Source organism: Aulostomus chinensis, chromosome 21 (genome assembly GCF_037954235.1).
Source record: "Aulostomus chinensis isolate RoL2024-O1b breed Wild chromosome 21, RoL_Achi_v1.0, whole genome shotgun sequence".
In the NCBI taxonomy this organism is placed as follows: domain Eukaryota; kingdom Metazoa; phylum Chordata; class Actinopteri; order Syngnathiformes; family Aulostomidae; genus Aulostomus; species Aulostomus chinensis.
In genome coordinates, this window is record NC_141340.1 from 4,090,773 (window position 1) to 4,112,559 (window position 21,787).

The 21,787-nt window shown below is 45.9% G+C and overlaps 1 protein-coding gene across 5 annotated transcripts; it reads right to left on the reverse strand.

Annotated features, from left to right (window-relative positions):
- Positions 1–3,255: 3,255 nt before the first annotated feature.
- On the reverse strand, positions 3,256–21,751 carry map3k15 (mitogen-activated protein kinase kinase kinase 15). 5 transcript variants are annotated; one of them, XM_086192240.1, is made up of 29 exons: positions 20,960–21,750; positions 19,509–19,648; positions 19,274–19,297; positions 17,605–17,798; positions 16,995–17,163; positions 16,806–16,912; positions 16,380–16,550; positions 15,585–15,697; positions 15,198–15,357; positions 14,817–14,967; positions 14,615–14,722; positions 14,446–14,495; positions 13,807–13,902; positions 13,575–13,662; positions 13,318–13,451; positions 12,651–12,778; positions 12,287–12,417; positions 12,059–12,164; positions 10,565–10,722; positions 10,303–10,486; positions 9,671–9,848; positions 8,449–8,623; positions 7,312–7,497; positions 6,726–6,831; positions 6,321–6,543; positions 4,460–4,572; positions 4,254–4,360; positions 4,092–4,168; positions 3,256–3,878 (listed from the first exon to the last, which is right to left on the reverse strand). In XM_086192240.1, exons 1-29 carry the CDS (start codon positions 21,261–21,263, stop codon positions 3,785–3,787), a joined length of 3,975 nt encoding a protein of 1,324 aa, XP_086048366.1. In that variant the 5' UTR covers positions 21,264–21,750; the 3' UTR covers positions 3,256–3,784. The 5 variants fall into 5 exon arrangements, 4 of the variants coding, with proteins under 4 accessions (XP_086048366.1, XP_086048368.1, XP_086048370.1 ...); XM_086192242.1 differs by having other exon boundaries at positions 20,850–20,984; XR_015111079.1 differs by lacking the exons at positions 3,256–3,878; positions 4,092–4,168 and adding an exon at positions 6,122–6,234 and having other exon boundaries at positions 4,347–4,360; positions 20,960–21,751.
- Positions 21,752–21,787: the final 36 nt, after the last annotated feature.

The following is a 21,787-nucleotide window of genomic DNA, read 5'->3' on the forward strand; positions in this document are numbered from 1 at the left end:
TGAAGAATGCAACTGCAAACAACAGTTACTTGTGGGAGGCCTTCATGTAGTTTCGTGCCAAACTCAAGTCAGTGAGCACGGATGTAATCAATGACATGACATAATTAGTAACAATTTTATATATATATATATATATATATATATATACACACACACACACACACATATATATATATACACACACACACATATATATATACATACATATATATGTGTGTGTGTGTGTGTGTGTGTATATATATATATATATATATATATATATATATATATATATATATATATATATATATATATATATATATATATTTTAAGAACTCTGGTTAACATTCTGACTGGATGTTCTCATCCCAACCTCGCTCTTCTGCAATTATTGAACCCAAGCTCGGATTCCATTTATATACCACACAAGAGCTGAGCTAAAAAAAGCCTGTGCACCAGAAATAGTAACAGGTTATCACAGCGCGATCGTCCAAGCATGTGAACTTGTTTTACCATGGGGCAAAGGTGAGCGCGGCTGTTTCCTTGTTGATGATGCAGTCACGGAGGAATGGAGATTACAGTGACCAGGTATGTTGGAGTTCCTCTGATCTAGATACAAGCTGGAAGTTTTTCCTTTTTTATGGTCAGAATTGCATGATCGTTTGTTTGTTTTTTTACACACTTTATCTTTAGTTGACACGTTTAATGAGATTGTGAAATGTGGTTAGATTGCTGGGTGCAGCATAAACCAAGTCACCCGCAGGAGAATCATTCCCCAAGGCGCTGTCCTGGTTGACGAAAGTCAAGGCTGACGTTTTTTTAAAACCACTTGTCTGCGCTCGTCCCAAATATGTTTCTCTTTGAACAGAGAAAACTAGAGGCACCTTTGAACCCACGCAACTGCTTTGCTCAATGTGACATCCAAATTCTTTTCCACTTATCCTGTTAAGGATCACGGGGGTGGTGGAGCCTATCCCAGCAGCCTTCAGGCAAGAGGCGAGTCCAGATACCAGTCCATCACAGGGCCAACACATAGAGACAGACAACCATTCACACTCACAGTCACACCTACAGTCAATTTAGAGTATCAATCAGCCTCGTCCCCTCTTGATGTCTTTGGACTGTGGGAGGAAGCTGGAGTACCAGAGAGAACCCACACAGGAACAGGGAGAACATGGAGACTCACACAGAAAGATCCTGTGCTGGAGCTGGGGTCGAACCTGGAACCTTCTTGCTGTGAGACCACAGTGCTGACCACTGCACCACCGTGCCGCCTCCAATTTAACATAAATTCCTTTAATCTAGTGCTCGTGTTATGCTGTTAGCAGGACGCCTCCAAAAACTAACAGACGGATTCAGATGAAATTGTAGGTCCAGGACCCTGTCGACTGTTCCAGGTCATCGGCAGGATGTCATCATTGTGCCCTGCAGGAGGCGCCTGACATGAACGTTGATCAAATTCACTGAGTCCGTACTCTGGTTTTTGAAAATCACCTTGATCACATTCTAGATCTGTAATCCAGTTTATAATCTGATGGTTGAGATGCCTGAAGATTTTTTTTTTTTTTTAGTTTAAGTGAGTTTTACCCCCCCCGGAGATGATTTACCCCCCCCCTTTTTTTTGGCGACTGGAAGAACATTTACACACTTATTTTAATGATCCTCTGTCTGTACTCTGTGTCCAAGTGGCCTCCTTGGTGGAGGTGTGGCATTCTAAAGGAATTAATCATCTTCAGTGGTTATATTTATTTGTTTATTCAAAAATAATCAATCAGGTACAAGCTACTCCTGCATCCTGCCTGTTATCATCATACAGATACGATTTTACAGGTGAACTGATAGGAGGTGATGACGTCTGAGACGGCCCAGGAAACTTTCTTTTCAACTCTTCTGAGGGCTCCGAAATTTCCCAATACTGCTGAATATGAACAGAGCAAATTCCAGGTGACTAAATATACGACACATCTATGATTCTATATATCTATATCTATATATATCTATATATATATATATGTTGTCCAGCCAGAATTGATAGATTTAGAGGGAATTAAAGAATACAAATCTCAGATTGAAAATAGTTTCTAAATATAAACGACATCGAAGAGGGAAACTCTTGAAACCAGAACTCACACACACACACACACACACACACACACACACACACACACACTCACTCAAGTATCCTATAAACTTTCCCAACTAGATATCAGGCGTGAGTCTCCCTCGTAATCAGAACATTCCACGCAGCAGTTTATTGAGCTAAGCGTGACGTCGGAAGTGCAATCAAGAGTTACGAGGTTCGTCACACAAGCTTCTTTATCTTGATCAAATGAGCTTGGCGACCCAAACAGAAGGTCAGCTCGGTTTTATTGACACCAGCAACCAAACCCGTTCACTCTGTAATCCTCAGCGACGTCTTCATCGATCTCTGACATGCCGGATCAACTTCAGACGTCTGATTTCAGATGTACTTTCAACAGATCAGCACAGATTTGAAACCACAACACACACAGTCCAATGAGAATGGATGTCTCACACACACACACACACACACACATACACTCTCATGCCTCAACTATAGGCTCTATTATACTCTAGTTTGTTGATTGGACATCAGAGTGTCGTATTATTTCTTGTCTTTTCGTTTAATTCTCAAGCCGATGTTGAGTCAAATTCATAAAAATCGCAGAAAAAAGAAATGAAACTGGGAGTGTTTCCTCCTCCTGTCAGGCAATGGTGGTAAAAGCAACACCACACACGGAGGAGAAGGAGAAGGAGAAGGAGAAGGAGAAGGAGAAGAAGGAGAAGAAGAAGAAGAAGAGAAGAAGAAGAAGTCGTCATGTTGGCTCCTGTTGGACATATTGCGTGGTGTCTGGGTTGTGAGACGGTCACATGATTAAAATATTCAGCGCATCAGAACTTATGCTGAAAGAGACAGATCACGTCTTAGCCCCCCCCGCCCGTGAAATTAGCCAGCTAGCTTTAGCGCTGCTTTCACCTTTAATTTGCAGATAAAACTATCGACAGTTTCATTGATGAAGTCAAACTTCAGCTGCAATTCTGAAAAATGCAACAAGAAAAAAAATCAAGTGTTCAAGCTGCTGAAAGAGACAGGAAGTGACGTGAGCTGACACCTAAAACTGGATCGAATAATTCGACTTCGGGGTGACAAAGACAGTCAGTTATCATTTTGTCTTCAATTCGCCAAGTAAAAGCTGAACAAACAGTCGTCTACTTTGAGTTGCCGTCAAAGTAAAGTGGACAACAGTCATCATTTCCAGGTTTATTGCGGCTGTAAAGCAATCATGAGACAGTCAAGCACACCAATACAACAGTCGGAATCTTTAAAAAAATTAAGTTAAGGTAGACAAGAAGGAGAGAGAACATATACACCTAATAAATAATGAGCGTAGAAATATAAAGGCAGTGATGTGGTGGCAGTCATGGTTTTTAGTAAAGGAGGCGCTGGTTCAAGTTTTAAGGCTTTCAGTCGAACTCTAAAAGGGACAGAGGAGGAGTCTCCAGTGGAAACAGCAGGTCGTGAAGCTTCGGTAGGCAGCAGTCTTTTTTTTTTTTCACAACAAACGGTGGCCCGCATACACAGAGATACACACAGTAGTGCCTGCACTATGGAGCTTTGGTCTGGTCAAGGGCGACTGGGAGGAGACGCACAGCCGAGAAGATTCAGTCGCCGTGAGACGACGTCATGAGAAGGCGCGGCGACAGTTTGCTGCCTCACCTAGACAGACGAGGCGCGCAGGACCGGTCGTGTGTGGGCATGCGTGTCTTTCGGTAAGTCCTCCCTTCATGCGTCGTTTTCCGAACGTTCATCGCCTCTCAGCCTCTCTCGCTCTCTGTGCCGCTGGATGGCTCGCCAGATCCGGCAGAGGACGCCACCCCTGAGGAAGAGGAGGAGAGGAAGAATAGACAGACCTTTAGCAGCTGGGACCTGCTAACGCCCCTCTGAGATGCTGATTATCTGTCTATTAAAGCATCGATCTTGTAAATCTACGTTCATTTCACGACGAGGATTCAAGCTAGATAACATCCACCATCCTCCTGTTTTGTTTGTCCTCCATAGAAAAGTCTCATAGTCGTGAAAGTGCCGATACCTCAGACGCAGGCAGCGGAGGTCGTCTTTGGTGACGTCACTGAGAACATCGGTCAACGTGTATTCTTCCAGCACAAACTATAATACAACAAACGGAGGGCTTGTAACTTTTTAAACGGCATTCTCTGGCGGAGCTGAGAAGTAGAACAACTAGACAGTCAACCTTGTCCACCGTGTCGGCGTCGGCGCCCTGCTCCTTCAGCCAGTCCGACAGCTGCTTGTCCGGCTCGTGGTCTGCTGGAATGTGGAAGATGGAGGGAGGAGAGATGTCTGCGAAAACAAAGTCAGAGAATAAGAATAGTTCCATCAGTATGTATGTGTGCGTGTGTGTGTGTGTGTGCAGTAAAGTGCTGAGTGTGTGACCATGACCTGGTGGTCTGTGTCTGATCCGGACCAGCTCCAGGTCGTGTGTCCTCTGCTGCAGCGTGGCCTTCAGGACCTGCTGGTACTCCTTCTCCTTCTGCAGCAGCTCCTCCAGCAGCCTGCAGGGGCCACCAGAGACGGGTCGGTCTCAACTGAACCTGGTCCTGACTGTTAGATCAGCCTTTGGGATGAACGTGATGTTGGACTAGTCTTAGTCAATGTGACTACAGCTGTCACCTAGCTAGGGAACACAGTAAGCAATCTACCGCTGTCAGGCCAGTGTGTCATTAACCATTCATAATTTATCAAATCAAGATCATGAATACAAGCGGCCAAAATGAGTTTCCTCTGCATGGTGGCTGGGCTCTCCCTTAGAGACAGGCTCAGTCATTCGGGAGGGGCTCAGAGTAGAGCTGCTGCTCCTCCATGTCCAGAGGAGTGAGTTGAGGTGGTTTGGGCATCTGGTGAGGATGCCTCCTGGACGCCTCCCTCGGGAGGTGTTCCAGGCAAACCCAATAGGGAGGAGGCCTTGAGGCCAACCCAGGACAGCTGGCCTGGGAATGCCTCGGAATTCCCCTGGAAGAGCTGGTGGAAGTGGCTGGGGAGAGGACAGTCTGGGCTTCCTTGCTGAGGCTGCTGCCCCCACGACCCAGACCCACCGGATAAAGCGGAGGAGGAGGAGGAGGAGGAGGAGGAGGACGACGACCAATAGTACCAATAGTGCCAATAGTACCTTAAGTACCTAAAGTACCAATAGTACCAGTAGTGCTAATAGTACCAAGAGTGCCAATGGTACCAAGAGTGCCAATAGTACCAATAGTGCCAATAGTACCAAGAGTGCCAATAGTACCAAGAGTGCCAATAGTACCAATAGTACCAAGGGTGCCAATAGTACCAATGGTACCAAGAGTGCCAATAGTACCAATAGTGCCAAGGGTGCCAATAGTACCAATGGTACCAAGAGTGCCAATAGTACCAATAGTGCCAATAGTACCAAGAGTGCCAATAGTACCAATAGTGCCAATAGTACCAAGAGTGCCAATAGTGCCAATAGTACCAAGAGTGCCAATAGTACCAATGGTACCAAGAGTGCCAATAGTGCCAATGGTACCAAGAGTGCCAATAGTACCAATAGTGCCAAGGGTACCAGGAGTGCCAATAGTGCCAATGGTGCCAATAGTACTAATGGTGCCAATAGTACCAATGGTGCCAATAGTACCAATGGTGCCAATAGTACCAATAGTGCTAATAGTGCCAATAGTGCCAATAGTACCTCAAGTACCAGGCTTTCTGATTGGTTATTATTGGTAATTGTTTGCACAACGTAAGATAGAAATGAAAACTGAGGAAGCAAAATAATAAGAAGACACAGAAAAACAGAAAATAAATGACATTAAAAAAAGGAGAGAGAAGATCGTGAACTCAGCAGCAGCTCCAGAATGAGAAACTGTCAGTCAACATTTCGGTGTTGCAGCGGCTGCCCGTGTCGTCAGCCTGTGGAAGTCACTCACAGCCGTTCCCTGTGCACAAATCTCAGGATATTACATTGGCAGAGCGGACACGCCTGAGCAAGAGAGAGCGAGAGAGCACGAGGGAGAGAGAGAGAAAGAGAGAGAGAGAAAGAGAGAGAGAGAGGCAGTTTGGGTGTGCCAAGCGCACGTTGTGTACCTCCTCTACACTTGCAACTTCCTGTTGTTATCAGTGTGATGTCATCATCGTATTTTTCCATGCATTGGAGAAGGTGTTGAAATCTCTGAATGACACACACTCACACTCTCACTCTTTCACCCCCGCGAAAGGATAGAAATTACACAACTGCCACTCTCCCTCTCTCCGTTTGTATACAAGTGTGTGTGTGGGCATGTACCTGCTGGTCTCCTGTTTGAGTCGTCCCAGCTGAGCACCCAGTTGATGATGCGAGCGCTGATGCTCCTGTGAGTGGGCGGAGTTCAGCGTGCTAACAGCGGAGGTGATGGGGTCATCGGCGGTTGCAGCTAAGACGGGACTGAACTCGGCTTCCTCTTCATCCACCTCGTCTTCCTTCTCCGCCCCCTCGCACTCTGACGCAGGGCCAAAGTGGGTCTGCAGCTCTGATGGTGATAGGTCAAAGGTCAAATTACTCTCGCACTTTTAATAGTGAGGGCCTCGTCCATCCTGACTACACATCCATCCATAGCTGAGGTGTACAGAACTCCAGGTGGAGCAGGAAACTGCCAGGTGGGAAACTTTGTCCACTAGATGGCAGTAAAAGCTCAGGGTTTTACTCGCCCACCTGGTATCAGGATGGTGATGGCGGCCTGCACAGCTCGCCGGATGATGTTATCCATGGCGAACATCCAGTGAGGCTTAATGTGATGATTCCTGAGGACCTTGTTCACCTGATACAGCGCACGACAGGACAAATGCAGACGCTCAGACTCAGATTTCAAGGTCATTCCAAAACCATGTGACAGTGTTTGATAAACGTGAACATGTTTGGCTAAATTAGCATCAAGCATAGAGATGTTCTAAATTCATCGGACAGAATCGATCCTTCCATGAGAAACCAACGGCTTTCAGTTTTAAAAGATTGCTTTTACTGTTCAGTTTGGATCAACGGGAATTTCTTTCATGTCTACCAAGAAAAATCAGTTTAGAGTGAGGACAACCTGTCAGGATAAATGAATGAAAACGTACAGCTGCTGTGAAAAAACTGCAAAATCTTCTTGCCCTCTTGACTCTTACGATTCCATATTTGCATTAGTTTGAATCCATCATTCACCTCTACAAAGGACGCCCTCGCAACTTTCCAAGACACTTCAGTGAGAAGTTTGAGGGTTAAGCTGTGCGTGTGTGTGTGTGTGTGTGTGTATTCTGACCGAGTCCTGGAAGCCGAAGAGCACCAGCTGTATTTGGTTGATGGAGGTGGAGTCGAAGTCCAGGTCCAGCTTGAGCTTGGAGATGGTGGCCGCCATGACGCGCCTCTCGGGGGAATGGATGAAGTCTCGGAGTATGCAAATGATCTGCTTGATGTGTTCGACGGACAGCTGGAGCTCCTCGCTGCCCTGCAGAGTGGAGGAAGCGAGGTGAAGGATCACATTGCCATCTAACACCTTGCTACCGTACATACAGACATCAGAAGTCTGAGCTGACAGCACAGTTATCACCTTTTCTGATTCTTTCGATGACAAGAATCCCTCAGCTGGTTCAGTTCATAATGTCAGCTTTTCTGAGATTGCGAGCTGCTGCTCTAGCAGCCTCTAGTGGGCTTCTCTGGTACTGCAGGTTAGCAGCATGAGGTAATTTTCAATAATTAAAAGATTTTCAGCCTAACTGTCTTTTTTTCTGATGAATTTTGTAAGAATCTTTGAAATTATTATTAAATGCGTGCTCATTATACTCAGTCAAAATTTTAAGACATTATATTTGTAACAGTTTTATTATCCAGCGTTAATTCACCATCTGTCATTCATTCATTCCTTCCTTTTCTGTTGCCTCATACATTCATATATATGTGGATGACCGAGTTGTAAGTTCGTATATAATATTCCAGCTCATATAAAAATCAAAATAAAATGATCAAATAAATCAAATGAAGCTGAACTGAAATGCGCGGATCACCAGAGCAGCAGTCACAGCTTTGACAGATTTACATTTGTTGATTCCAAACTGGACCCAAAATTTCTGTTCGGGAATCTCAGATGTAGATTTTTATGCATTTCAAATATTTTTTTTACTTTTTTGTTTATCAAATAAAAAGCACAGTAATGTTCCAAGTTAAGTGCTGCTTTAATTCCTTCAGTCTTTATCAGGCTGGAGCTCCTCATCTCAGCTGCAGACGTCCTGAGTATAAGAACATGACTCAGCATCATCTTTATTTATTCAAAATTTATGTGAGTGTTGACATGAGGCATCAGTGTGAGGAATGAAATAAGAACCACTCAGTTCTTCATCTCTTACACACACACACACACACACACACACACACACACACACACACACACACACACACACACCTGGATGTGGTTCTCCTTCAGGTTGGAGATGACCTTCTCCTGGTCGTCATTGAGAACCTTGAACAGGATGGCACGTCTCTCGCTGTCCTTCTTCAGCAGGAACAGACCGCCGTCCCTGTCCTCTGGTGAGGGGGGGGCACTTCGGTCCTCTGATACTGACCCCTCATCTGGAACACTGTTAACACACACACACACACACACACACACACACACACAAACACTGTGATCTCACATGGATGTAAAAGGAGACACAGCTGATTTACAACAGCGTGACATGGCGGTGGGTGTATTTACAGATACAAGCCTCTCCTGGCTACTGTGTGTGCCCAGGAAAGTGCCGAGGCAGCATGAGCCAGCGCAATGTGCTGCGCACGCATGTTCACACACCCGAGTGTATGCGCTCATGCGTGTGTGCTGAGCCGCCAGCTGATGCTTGTAAAATTATCAGACCTCATTATATCAGCATTGTAAAAAGCAGTGGAGCGCGCGGTGAGTACAATAAGGCCACCTGCCACCTGAACACACGCACCGTCATTCACGTCTCTGCTGAAAAGGAGGACGAAAAAAAAGCAAAAGCCAACACATGACTTGTTCTCCTCATGCGTCCACATGTGAGCGCATCTAATTACATGTAGGAAACATGCTACACCACGTGGAGCTCAGGATGCACCTCCCTGCCGAGGGCACTTCTGTCACCACAGTTCCCGTTTACTTTTAATAACGTTGATAACCGACTTCCTCCTGGGTCAGAGTTGTGCTCAGACTTCCCACCAGTAAGTTAAAAAAAAATGGAGGGAAAATGAAACAAAGAGAGGCAGTTAAGACGTCTGACACAAGTGAGAGTTATAAATATGAAACAATATGAAATACACCGGCTCATGTTGCCTCCGCGTGGGATCGTGGGCTCCACATGCTACAACACTAAACGGTCCATGATCACTAGTTATCCACGGGCAAAGTTCATATGTGGTGTGTGAAAAGAACATTTCACATTTTTTGCCTGATTGCGTGTTTTTTGCCGAAGAGCTTTTCACATCACGTGAAGCGTCTCAGCAGGGCTCTGTCACCACATCATAGTTTTATTATTTTCAACATCACTTGTGCACTTTTAGGCACAAGTCAAAGAGACTGAGAAGTGGAAGTGCAGCTTACACACACACACACACACACACACACACACACACACACACACACACACACACACACACACACACACACACACCTCAGGTAATTGGAGTTGGGGGGTTTGAGCAGGTTCTCTGAGCCAGAACTTTTCTTTTTCTGGAAGAAAACGTCGTGTTTGGAGTCGCAGTCTGGACTGACGGAACCATGCTCGCTGCTGCTGCTCCCGGTGGCCTCGCACTGTAACTGCACCGGCAGGGAAACGTTGTGGATGTAGTCTGACACACACACACACACACACACACACACACACACACACACACACACAAACATATGTAGAAAACACACGTGAGCACACGAGGACACATTTATGACATGTTTTATGGAGCCAACGTGAGTGATAAAATCTGTAGTTATTAAGAATATTCACATATTCCAGGATTAATTTCTGCTCCTCACGCACTTGTTAGCACTCAAACATAATTTTCAGATTATTTGATGTATTTTTGGTTTGTTTTTTAAATACATTTCATTTCGTTCTGTTAATTGTGTGTTGATAATATATAATGTCTGTGTGCAGCTCGACTGCCCACAACTAATTTCCTTGTGGACAATAAAGTTGATTTGATTTGATTTGCCAGGTCAACATCCTGGTTAGCTTTTCAAAGTGGAGCAGTGGAAACACCAAGACGGTGTAAACTTGTGTTTATGCTGTGTGTATTTGTGTGCCACCTGATGGTTTGAAGGCGATCTTGCTCTTCTTGCCCTTGCTGGTGTGTCGCACAAAAGTGTCTCGCAGCAGGTCCGTGGCGATGGCTCGTTTGTGAGGGTCGGGCTCAAAGCAGCGCAGGATAAAGGACTTGGCCTCCAGGGACAGAGACTCGGGGATCTCCGGGTGGATCTTGAACATGCCAACCTGTAACACGCAGATTCCCTGGTATAACATGGCTGCTTGTATGAAGATGGTTCTGCCTCTCAGTGTACACAAGCAAACCTTAAACATGGCTGCTTGAGGTTCCCCCAGCTCATGGAAGGGCGGTTTCCCAGTGGCCATCTCTATAATGGTACACCCCAGGGACCAGATGTCAGCCGGGGCCCCGTATCCTCGAGGGCCTTTATCAATGATCTCTGGAGCCATGTACTGCAGAGTGCCTGCACACAGAGGCAGAGACGGCAGTGTCCCATCTGGTCATACGTGTTTGTGTCGGTGAGCAGCAGGTCAAACAGGACGCGCTGTTACAGAAGTGCTGAATGGGTTTAGGAACCAAAGCAAGTTTGTTACTGCTCTACTTCATCCCGGCGATAATCATCTCCTAGTGTCTGTTCATTCAGAAAGATACGAGCTCCCTCTGTCACAGGATGTAGAACCCTGAGGTGACTCTGACGGTGGGGGGGCCTTTGAAGGTTCCCCAGGAGCAGCATTGGATTTATGTCGAATATGTAGTTTAGGCTGGGTTACGAGTAGCAGACACTCAGATCTGAGCTCATGAGGGACAGAGAGAACGATGTAAGGGAAAGAGACAATGAGAGGAGGGAGGGAGGCGGCTGGAGAGAACCCAGATAAGGACACACACACACACACACACACACACCTGCTAATGAAAGATAAACACCGTTCTGCCTCTGCTTGATTAGCTAATCTAATTACACACCTATCTGGCTGCTGGAGAAGGCCAGATGTCCTATGAATGTGTAGAACCGTGTGTGTGTGTGTGTGTGTGTGCATTTTGGTGCACATCTAAGCGGTTCCATAGATAGAGGCTCTTGACATTTCGTGGTCCGGCTGGTATTTACACTCTGACGGTGCAGCATTTCTATGACTCGGCTGAGTTACTATCTGTTTTTCGATGACGCGACCCGTTCAGTTTTAGACTCGTTCATGAGAGCTGCTTGCGCTCCATCGAGGGGCCGCGTGTGTATGTTGAAGAGCCTCTGTGGAGCCACAATCAGGAGCTGCACCGACAGACTCAATCATTGGTGAGCGCAACCGAACAGAATCAGAGGAGACACAGACAAACTGGCCGCTGGGACGCCTGTTAGCAGAGCCCTCAGTCTTTGGTGGGTGACATCAAATGTGCTGGGATGAACAAACTTAGGTCACTAAGTCTCGATACAGATCTGATGATGTCATTTCCCCCTGGTGGAGACGGGTGTTCTCCGAGTGCCCTCCGCTTCGCCAATGTGTTTCATGAATTCATTGTTATATTTTCAGGCTGTCCATTCATCCCCTCCACTGGGACTCAATCGTCACTTCATACTTCATAAGAGTTTTTCACGAATGTTCACTAAGTATCAGGTATGAAGGGACGATCTCTGGTGGTTGCTGGTCACTGTTGTCAGTACGATGTCTCAGGAGTGTCTTGAGAGAAATTTGTAGGAATTTAGCACAAATGTCCGACAGGACTCAAAGTTGGAGTGAAAACATTTTGCATACCCTGAACTAACGTGACAACTGCTACAGCTCCTGTAATATTAAAGTGAGAGTTACCTGTGAAGGTCTCTGTGCAGGGGTTGACTCCAGCCAACCGTTTCGAAGTACCAAAGTCTGAAATCTTCAGGACGCCACTGTAGGTGTTGACCAACACATTGTCCCCCTGACGAAGAAAAGACCAGACACGTTCATATTTGTACTGTATACAGAGGTCAGCCATGCAAGCAGAAACAATACATAAACAGAGTATGACTATCTCATAGATGTACTTTTGACTCCTGGTACCTTGATGTCTCTGTGGACGATCTGGTTCTCGTGCAGGTACCGCAGCCCCTCCAGGATCTGTCTGGTGTAGAAGATGATGGTCGCCTCCTTCAGTGGACCCCATTTAGAGCGCAGCAACGCTGACAGGCTTCCTGGAGAGAGGAGAGAAGGAGTGTCCCAAACCTATCATGAAATGGGGACATGACCGGGCGGTTAGAGCGACCGCCAGGTCACCACAAGGTCAAGTGGTCACGAGCATCCATCTGGACTAGCCTGTTATTGTCTGGGTCCGCATCACCTGAATGACCTAACAGCAACAGTTGCTGTGGTTGTTGTGGTTGTTCTACTACACAGAGCCCTCCGCTCTCTCTCTTCTACAACGCACCTCCAGGCACTTGTTCCATGAAGATCTTGATGTATCCGTTCTCAGAAACAGAACCCAAATACTGAACGATGTTCCTGTGCTTGAGGTACTTGTGAAGGGCGATCTCTTCATGAAGAGGCTGCGAGTACCTGGTTCACCGAGACAGAGACGAGAGACGGTCGGGGCTAGTCGAGTGATGACGTGGTCCCCAGGTCACATGATGTGACAGATAAAATGACAATATTATTTAGAACATTAATTAATTAATTAATTAAATGAAAACTCATACAGTGCACGCTTGCCTTGCTAGCTGTCACCATAAGATGTTTGCCTTTTGCTCACAGCCGGTCATAAATTGTGAATCGTGGAGCAAAATAACAAACATCTCTTCATGTGTGACTCAGCACGTGATGACGTTGGACTTTCAGATAAAATCAAATTAAAATCACGGCTTTGAGATGTTTTTATATCACTTATCACTTAAAATTTCAGCGTTTCATGCAAGCTTCAGGGCTATACGTGCAAAACTTGGAGCGATGTTCATGAAAATCCATGAAGATATTTAGCCAGAGAAAAGAATTATCCTCCTCATCCTACTCTGGTTTACTGCAGGAAGAGGGAGACAAACATTTAAATGCTTCAGGAACATTTCAAGTCCTCCTCCTTCTCCACTGCTCCACACACCTACCTGCTGTCTCGCTCTGGGATCTCTTTGATGGCGATTCTGACCTGGTTGCTGAGGTCTCTGCCAGCATACACCACCCCATAGGTGCCCCGTCCCAACACCACCCTGTCCCCTGTCTCGTTGGTGTCATACTCATACTGCCACACACACACACACACACACACACACACACACACACACACACACACACGCACACACACAAGGATTGTCACACACAAAATTCAAGCAAACAATAACTATAAGACGGGGTATTAGTTAACCTCGAGTGTATCTCCATCTCCTTCTCCTTCCAGCTCCACAGCGTTCCCCGTGCCGTCCGATATCATCTCTTTCACCATGGAGCAGAACCTGAAACCAGTAACGCATTCATTTATGTACAGTTCAGGAATATCAGGTCACGTTACCGTCCAGCCAAACATACAAACTGTTCAAACACAAACACGGACAAACACACACACCTACACAGACACATCAAGAGGTGTGTGTCCTCACCGACCGCACTGCTCCTCCGTGGAGAAATAGATCTGGAAGTCGTCCGAGTTATCGTGGACGTAGAGGAAGCAGCAGCGCTCATCGAACTTACTGATGCTGCAGGCAGGAGAACCAATGGTTGCATCTTCACTCACGAACAGCGCGAGCAGGTTTCATACTGACAACGAAGCTGAGAAATTTTTGTAATTCTGCCACAATAATTATTTAACAAGACAATATGACTAAAAATAAGTAGAATTTCAAAATAACAACAAAAGAAAGAGGGAAAAATATCCCTCCTGCCATAGCTTCACAAATACATGTTAGAATGGAGAACAAAAAGAAACGACATCATTAAGAACACATTGCTGTCATTCGAAAATACATGTATTTCATTAATTATTTTGCTATTATGTATTTTTGTATACTTGAATGCAATAGCCAACACTTGTGCTGCTAGTACTTATTGTAGTTGATTGTAATTTATTATAGTTTCTGCTTTTTATTGGCCCAGTGCTTTTTCTGCTGCTACTTCTCTGTTTCTGCTGCTGTGCCAGTGCCAGTTTCCCCACTGAGGGAAGAGTAAAGGTTGATCTTATCTCACTTAGGTCTTTTTTTCTCCGTGTGAAAGCACCACCACGTCTGAAGACTCAAGCGTACCTGATGCCTTTGATGGACATTGCAGTGAAGTTCCACTCGTGGATCCCTTTCTGCAACACATCACCACATTTCCCCACAAACAGAAGGGAGCTGGCTCATAGTGTCGTTCAAGACATGAGTGAGAAGCATTCAGACAGGGAGAGAGATGAAAAAAAACACGTTTTCTGACCGTCTCAGCAGGAGAAACGTGCCAGATGGAGACGTTTTTCTCCTCCGCCTCATTGTTGATGGACACATAGGAGGGCTGGTACACTTTAGTCGGCTCCAGAATCAAAACCTGCAAAACAAAGATAAAAAAAAAACAATCACGGATGGATATGTTTGTCTCTGAATATCTGTGTGTGAGTGTGTGTGTGTGTGTGTGTGTGTACAGGAAACCGCAGTCGATTGGTGGTGCCCTGCGTGGCCTCTACGATGATGTCCATCCAGAAGTTGAGCCGGTCCTTCTGAGGAGAATGTTCCACCGTCTGCTTCTTAAACCTCTGGATCAGCTGCAGGTTCTGCACCACCGACCGCAGATACCTGGAAGAGCAGCACACAGAGGGGTAGGACTGGAGCTGGAAAACTACACACATTCCCTGTCATGAGCTTCCCTATGTCCTCAAATCATTGTCAGCATTATTTGCTAACTCTCTGAGCGACGTCAAAGATCTGCACCTCTTGGAAAATGTGGATTCAAGTGATTCTGGAAATGCCCAATGATCCATGCACCTCCAAGACACGACAACACGGTTGGTTCAGAATGTATTTACCAGAGTGGAGGCTTGAGTTTAAAAAGCTTCTCGGCAGCCTGTGTAGCTTTAGGGATGTCGTTAGCTAGCATGCTAACGGTGAAGAACTGGCCCACGTCCCAGTAGTTATTCATTTTCTCCAGAGAACCTTTACGCCCCAGCAGACTGTTCAACCTCACACCTGAAACACAGCAGGACGGGAAAAACAAGTGAGCACCAAGAACCCAACAGATGAACTGATTAGTTGACTGCATGTCCTTTCACCAACCATTTAAGCTTAAAAATATTTTGTAAATGGCCCAGAAAGAACAACTACCACACACCATGTGTCCAGGTGCTTACAGCTGGTCTGGCAGGTGAGTGTATTGAGCATTGACGAAGGGGTGGTGACGTGCAGGATCCTCTTACCTATTTTCCTCAGTTCAATGGAGCTCTCAAATTGTTGGCCAGCAACGATGAGGAGGACGGCCAGGTTGATGCCGGAGTAAAGCGTTGGCTGCAGCTCAAAACCTTTCCTGTACCTGCCGATCAGTAAAGGGGGCGGAAACTCTCAGAGTTTATTTGAAGTTAAGTGTCATACTAACAGCTCGACTTCTGTGAGATCCCACTTTGATGTCGGTGAAAGAAACAGCCCAGACACGAAGATACATGTGCTGCCATGCCAGTTAGCTTAGCACAATGAATAGTAGTGAGCGAGTGTTAGCATACCCATCAAGATCCAGAAAGTACAATTTTCTACAAAATGGTCTTGGCCTGCATGAATATAGCAGTTGCTTTAAGTAACATTCATGATGAAATAGCTTAATAATTTAAAATTACAAGGCATAGTAAGTTTAGAGGGCCACAAATAGCCTGCACTACTTTCCTGACTGGGTGCAGTGATTTGATGCAGTGTCTCAAAATGTCAGCTGACAAATCCAAACATTTGCTGGAAAGACGCAGTGAGAGAGGACGAGCAGGACGACTTCTGGACAAGCCAAGGTCACGGACCATGTCTGATCTTTGACAGAGGTATGCTAACACTTCCCACCCACTACCATTTATTGTGCTAAGCTAACGAGCAGTCAGCCTGTCTTAGCTCTCTAGCACAGCACAGAGGAGAGAAGGCCATCGATCTTCTTGTCAGGCTCTGGGGAGGACGAACAATAAGCAAACTTCCCAAAAAGTTGACTTATTCCTTTGAGAGGAAGAGTGGGTTTATACCACTGTATCGCGTTGTCCCTGTTCTTGGTGTCTTTGCAGTCTGAGTCCAGGAAGATGTCCTTGTAGATGCGTCCACAGAGGCAGAACATGTCGGGCGCAGGATGTTCACACGACTGCAGCACCTGCAGCATCACTCGGAGAGCCTGCTCCCTGTCACCGGGACTGTTCCTCCTGCACGGATTTAAGAATCAAATTTAGAACAAAGGGCTGACAAGGCAGAAAAGCTCCTATGTTTGTGATAAAAGTGAAGGTAAACTGGAACATTCATTCTACATTTTATTTCTTAGCTTTACCTTGTGAAAAAGTCCACATATTACTCTTATTTATATATATATATATATATATATATATATATATATATACATATAAATATGAATAATGACCAAATATTGCAAAGTATTTTGCAAAGCGCCTGTGTGTTGTTACCTGTTGAGAGCAAAGGAGTAGTGGAACTGGATCATGGGTTGTGTGGCCAGGTCACAAGTCGGCAGCATCTCCAGAGTCTGCACCAGCTTCACCATGGCGTCGTAATCCTGGTGGTCAAAGTCACGTCATGCAAATTCCTAGCAATTCCACCGCCATCGTTCCCCAGCACCGGTAACGTCTCGCGCGTACCTGTATGTCTCGGTAGGAGAAGAGCAGGTTCATGACGATGTCCTGCGTGAGCACCTCGGTGTTGTCGATGCGGAGCTTGATGCGGGACAGCTCCTTGGCCAGCTCCTCTCCCTGGTACTTCTCCCTGGCCTTCCTGATGTCATTCAGCAGGGTGTCCTTGAAGGAAGCACTGCGAGCAAGCAGAGGGGGCAAGAGGGATGGTGAGATAAGAAAGAAAGGCAACACTGTGAGAAGAGCAGCTGCTAGAGCTAAACTAGAGCCAAGGACACAGAGCATTTGGCTTCTCGATAGCTTCCAAGTCATGTGACCTCGGGACTCCAAACCAGTACAGCATATTGGTTCTAGACTGGAAACAGGACACATCTCTATTTTTTGCCTCCTATATTTTCTATGAATATTTTAGTGCAACGTTCATGTTTTTTCACAAGCAGCAAAAATGAGCTATGAGTTATATTTCCAGTCGCCACCAAGTCATGTGACCCAGGGACTCTAAATCAGTACCAGGTATTAGTACTAGCCTGGAAACATAGGATGCCTCATTCTGTATTGAAAATACACTTCCGGTAACCACCGTCTCTATTTGTGCATTAATATGATGGTGTTGTCTCACCAGGACGTGACATGGATGTCCTTCAGCAGGCTGGTGAAGCGGTCCATCAGCGGGACACACAGCGGCCCCAGCAGGTTGTCCCAGCTGGGCTGCATGTACTCGCTGGCCCTGCGCTGGGCGTCACTCTCACAGCACATGTACTCATGGTTGGGAGTCACGATGTAGGGAATGAAGTAGTAGTTCCCACTGGAGGCCTGGAGGCAGAGAAGCAGAGTAGGAACCAGACAACCCACACCCAAGACTAAATGCTTGACCTTTCAAGCTCTTTGTAAAATAAATGGAATCGGATGTCAAAGGGGGAGTGCAGGCATAGACAGACTGGAAGAGGGGGAATGGAGGGATGGAGATTAGTGACTGATGAATGAGGACGATCAGTACCCCACTGAGTCATCAGCAAAGGTTAGCACAAATGCTAAGGCTCACACAAACACACTGCAGCTCTCAATCTCTCTCTCTCTCTTTTTTTTACATCTCTTTCCTTTTCTTGCTCTTCTCTACTCTGCGGTCGACAGTAACTGCAAAGGGAAGCAGAGAACAAGCACAGGAGACGTCTACTGCCAGCAGACCACGCTGCAGAGCCCAAACTCTCTTATGTTCTGCTTTTGCGAGCTTCACGCCATCAGGTGATCAGTTATCAACACAGCATCCAGTCTGAACCTCAGTCTTCAACTCTGTTAGTCTGGGAGGAGACCTCCTCATGCCACCATCAGACTACATGAATTCAGAGTTCTGTTTCGGGGGTTGTGAAGGCGGGGGCTGATGAGTGGGCGTCTGTATCCGTGTAGTGGGGCAGAGCATCAGCTGCAACTCTGGGATGGCCAATGATGCCGTGACAGAGAGCCTAGCACGCCGGGCTTTGTCGGCCTTCATTCTAACCTGACAATTGTTGAGAAATGCAGGCGACGCATTGCCTGATGTTGACCTGTCGGGACTCTTTGATACATCACAGCTGCTGCTGAGGTTGATCCAGCTGTTTGGGCGCTTGGTGGATGACCACGAGAGTCCAGAAAAAAGGAAGAAACAGCAAAGACCGTTCATCAAGTCAGTGCTATGCTATGCCGGCCTATGCTAGGCTATCATTGGCCAGTAGCATGAGCACTGAGTTACGTGATCCAGGCCTCAATCTCTGGCTCTTGTAGTTACAATGATACGGCCAGAATTTATGGCGCGGTGATGGTGTAATCTGTGTGACCTTCGTGAAAGACTAAAATATCATGTAGTCTGATTCTGACGTGACATGCGCCGGTGCTGCTCGGTACCTACTTTATTGCGCAATCCAGAACCTCTGTATTCTGGAGGCAACTGAACCCAGGGAAAGCCTAACGGAGGAGGACGAGTGGCCTACTCCACACACACACACCCACGCGCGCACACACACACACACACACACACGCGCACACACACACAACATCCCACAAATACATTTAAATGATTTTCTAAGAAGAACAGGAAGAACAGCTGCTAATACAACAAGATTGTGTTTCAGAGGCCTGGCGTGTTAGGGTGAGAGAGAGAGAGAGAGAGAGAGAGAGAGAGAGAGAGAGAAATAAAAGCATGCACTTGTCTTGAATATTCTAAAATAGCACAAAGACAGTGTGTGTGCACGTAAGAATCACCTTTAAAAACACACACACACACACACACACACACATTCAGAGTAGACACTTACTGTGTTTTTCTGAGCCACCATGTCCTGTAAGAAGATAAAACACGCAAGAATGAATTTAAGAGCTGGACAGCAGTTACATGACATTACTACTCCTAACAGCTGCTTGGACCTGGCAGGACACTGCACCCCACAAACACACACACACACACGCACACACACTGGTCTGTAAATAACTGAAGTGGATCACTTTGTTCTGTGGTAGCGCTGACAGAATGACATCCATGAAGTGGTGTACCTTCAGTGACTGTGCGGTGTCGGGGTCGGTGTCGTGGTACAGGATGACGTTGTTGGCCATGTCGAAGCTCTCCCTCACGCCCAGGTGGTAAAACAAGGAGGGCTGGCGGAACACGTCGCTCATGTCCACCACCGCTATGTCTGAGGGGACGGAACACACATGGGGACAACAGGACCAACTCTCTCCTGTGAGGTCTCACTGGGCTGGAATAAATGTGCCCTTGAGCAACTACTGCTAACTCTGCTATACTAGTATATATACCTAGATACTGGTATATATACCTCTGTATACTAGTATATATACCTAGATACTGGTATATATACCTCTGTATACTAGTATATATACCTAGATACTAGTGTATATATACTGTATATATATATATATATATACACACATACACACACTTGTATATATACCTAGATACTGGTGTATATATTCTGTATATATATATATATATACACATACACACACTTGTATATATACCTAGATACTAGTACATATACCTCCGTATACGAGTATATATACCTAAATACTAGTATGTATATATATACCTAAATACTAGTATATATATATACACCTCTATATACTAGTATATATGTATATATATACCTAGATACTAGTATATATACCTTGATACTAGTATATACATATATACACTAGTATATATACCTAGATACTAGTATATATATACACTAGTATATATACCTAGATACTAGTATATACACCTCTATATACTAGTGTATATACTAGTATATACACTAGTATATACACCTCTATATACTAGTGTATATACTAGTATATATACTGGTAGATTTACCTGGCAGGACGGAAATACATTTGTTTCGTGCATGGAGAGAAAAATCCATGTAAATATTGAATATTATGAAGACCTAACATAGAACTTCCTCCCTAAATTTAGTGATTTTATATTTTCGAATGAGTTCAATCTCATGGTTTCACAATAACTACGTTGTACTGTTATTTTTGTGTCTGACCCACCCCCCGTCCCCGTCCCCGCCCCCAGAAAAAAAAAATCTTTGCCACAGGGTTCAGTTTGGGTCGCCAGACAGATGAATAAATATATTATGATATCACCGGTCAAATAACATGAAAATGCATTTAAAAATATTAAAATCCCTGTTTGCTTCTCTGTCAGTTAAAATACTCTTATAATTCATAACTTTCTTCATTTTTTTAAACTTTCCTCATAATCTGATCAGGCAACTCTGGATGACGTCACGTTAGGCTGAGTGAAGTCAGGGAGGCAGAGAGTCGGAAAAAAAGGAAATTTAAAAATCCTAAAATCTGTTTTACAACATTTAAGTTTGAGTTTGTGCACACCTGCTGTGTGGCCACTCCGGGGCTCCGTACCACACGTTAGGTTGGAATAGTTCTGACAACCACGCAGCCAAACCTGCAGCAAATGCCCTTAATAACATGTCCTTGCACACCTGCATCGTAGAAACTGTCCAGCACCGAAGTTTCTCCGAAGTCCAGCCGGCCGAAGGTGACGGTGGTGAGCAGCGCGCTCTCCGCGTCACAAGCCCTCTGCAGACACTGTAGCGCCCCGGACTCCGGGCTGCTGGCCATCACCGCCTTCAGCCCGTCGTTCAAGACGTACACGACCCGCAGAGAGCGCTGCTTGGCCGGGGGACTAGGGCTTGAAAGGTCGCCCCTCTCCCGTTCCACCGGGCACATCCCCGTGGAGTGCTCTCCTCCGATATCGGCGACCTGTGCGTTCTGCCCCGTCTCCATATCTTATCTCCTGCCTTCTCCGGTTATTTCCCCCTCTCCCTCCCGTTAGTCTGCTTCTCCTCCGTCTTGTCCTCCCTCCCGCTCACTTGTTGCGCACCTGTTGTCCGGAGAGAGCCGCGCGTCCGAGTTTGTCCACACGCATCTCCGCCTCATTACCTCCCATCATCTGCCCATTATCTCGCACCAGTAAGCCCGCGTCACCCTGACTGGATCCGGCTAGATTACCGACAGAGAAGCAGAGACATGGACAGAGGGTGGAGACTCAAGAGTCTTTGGAGTCTCTCGTTGGGAGGTCCCCTGTACCGTTTGGGGCCCCAGCCTGAAATGTTGCGTCCCGGTTGTCTAAATATAAAACTGCGTGTCCTTCCGGTCCCCCTCTACCCACCGAAGACAGCAGCAGGTTATTCTCAGCCATACCAGCCAATAAAACCAGCCAAGGTGTTTCATGTCTGTCTCATTAGTGACTCATTTTGATGGAATTATGCCCTCATAGGAAGAAAACTGAAGTTAAAAGACTTTTTTTG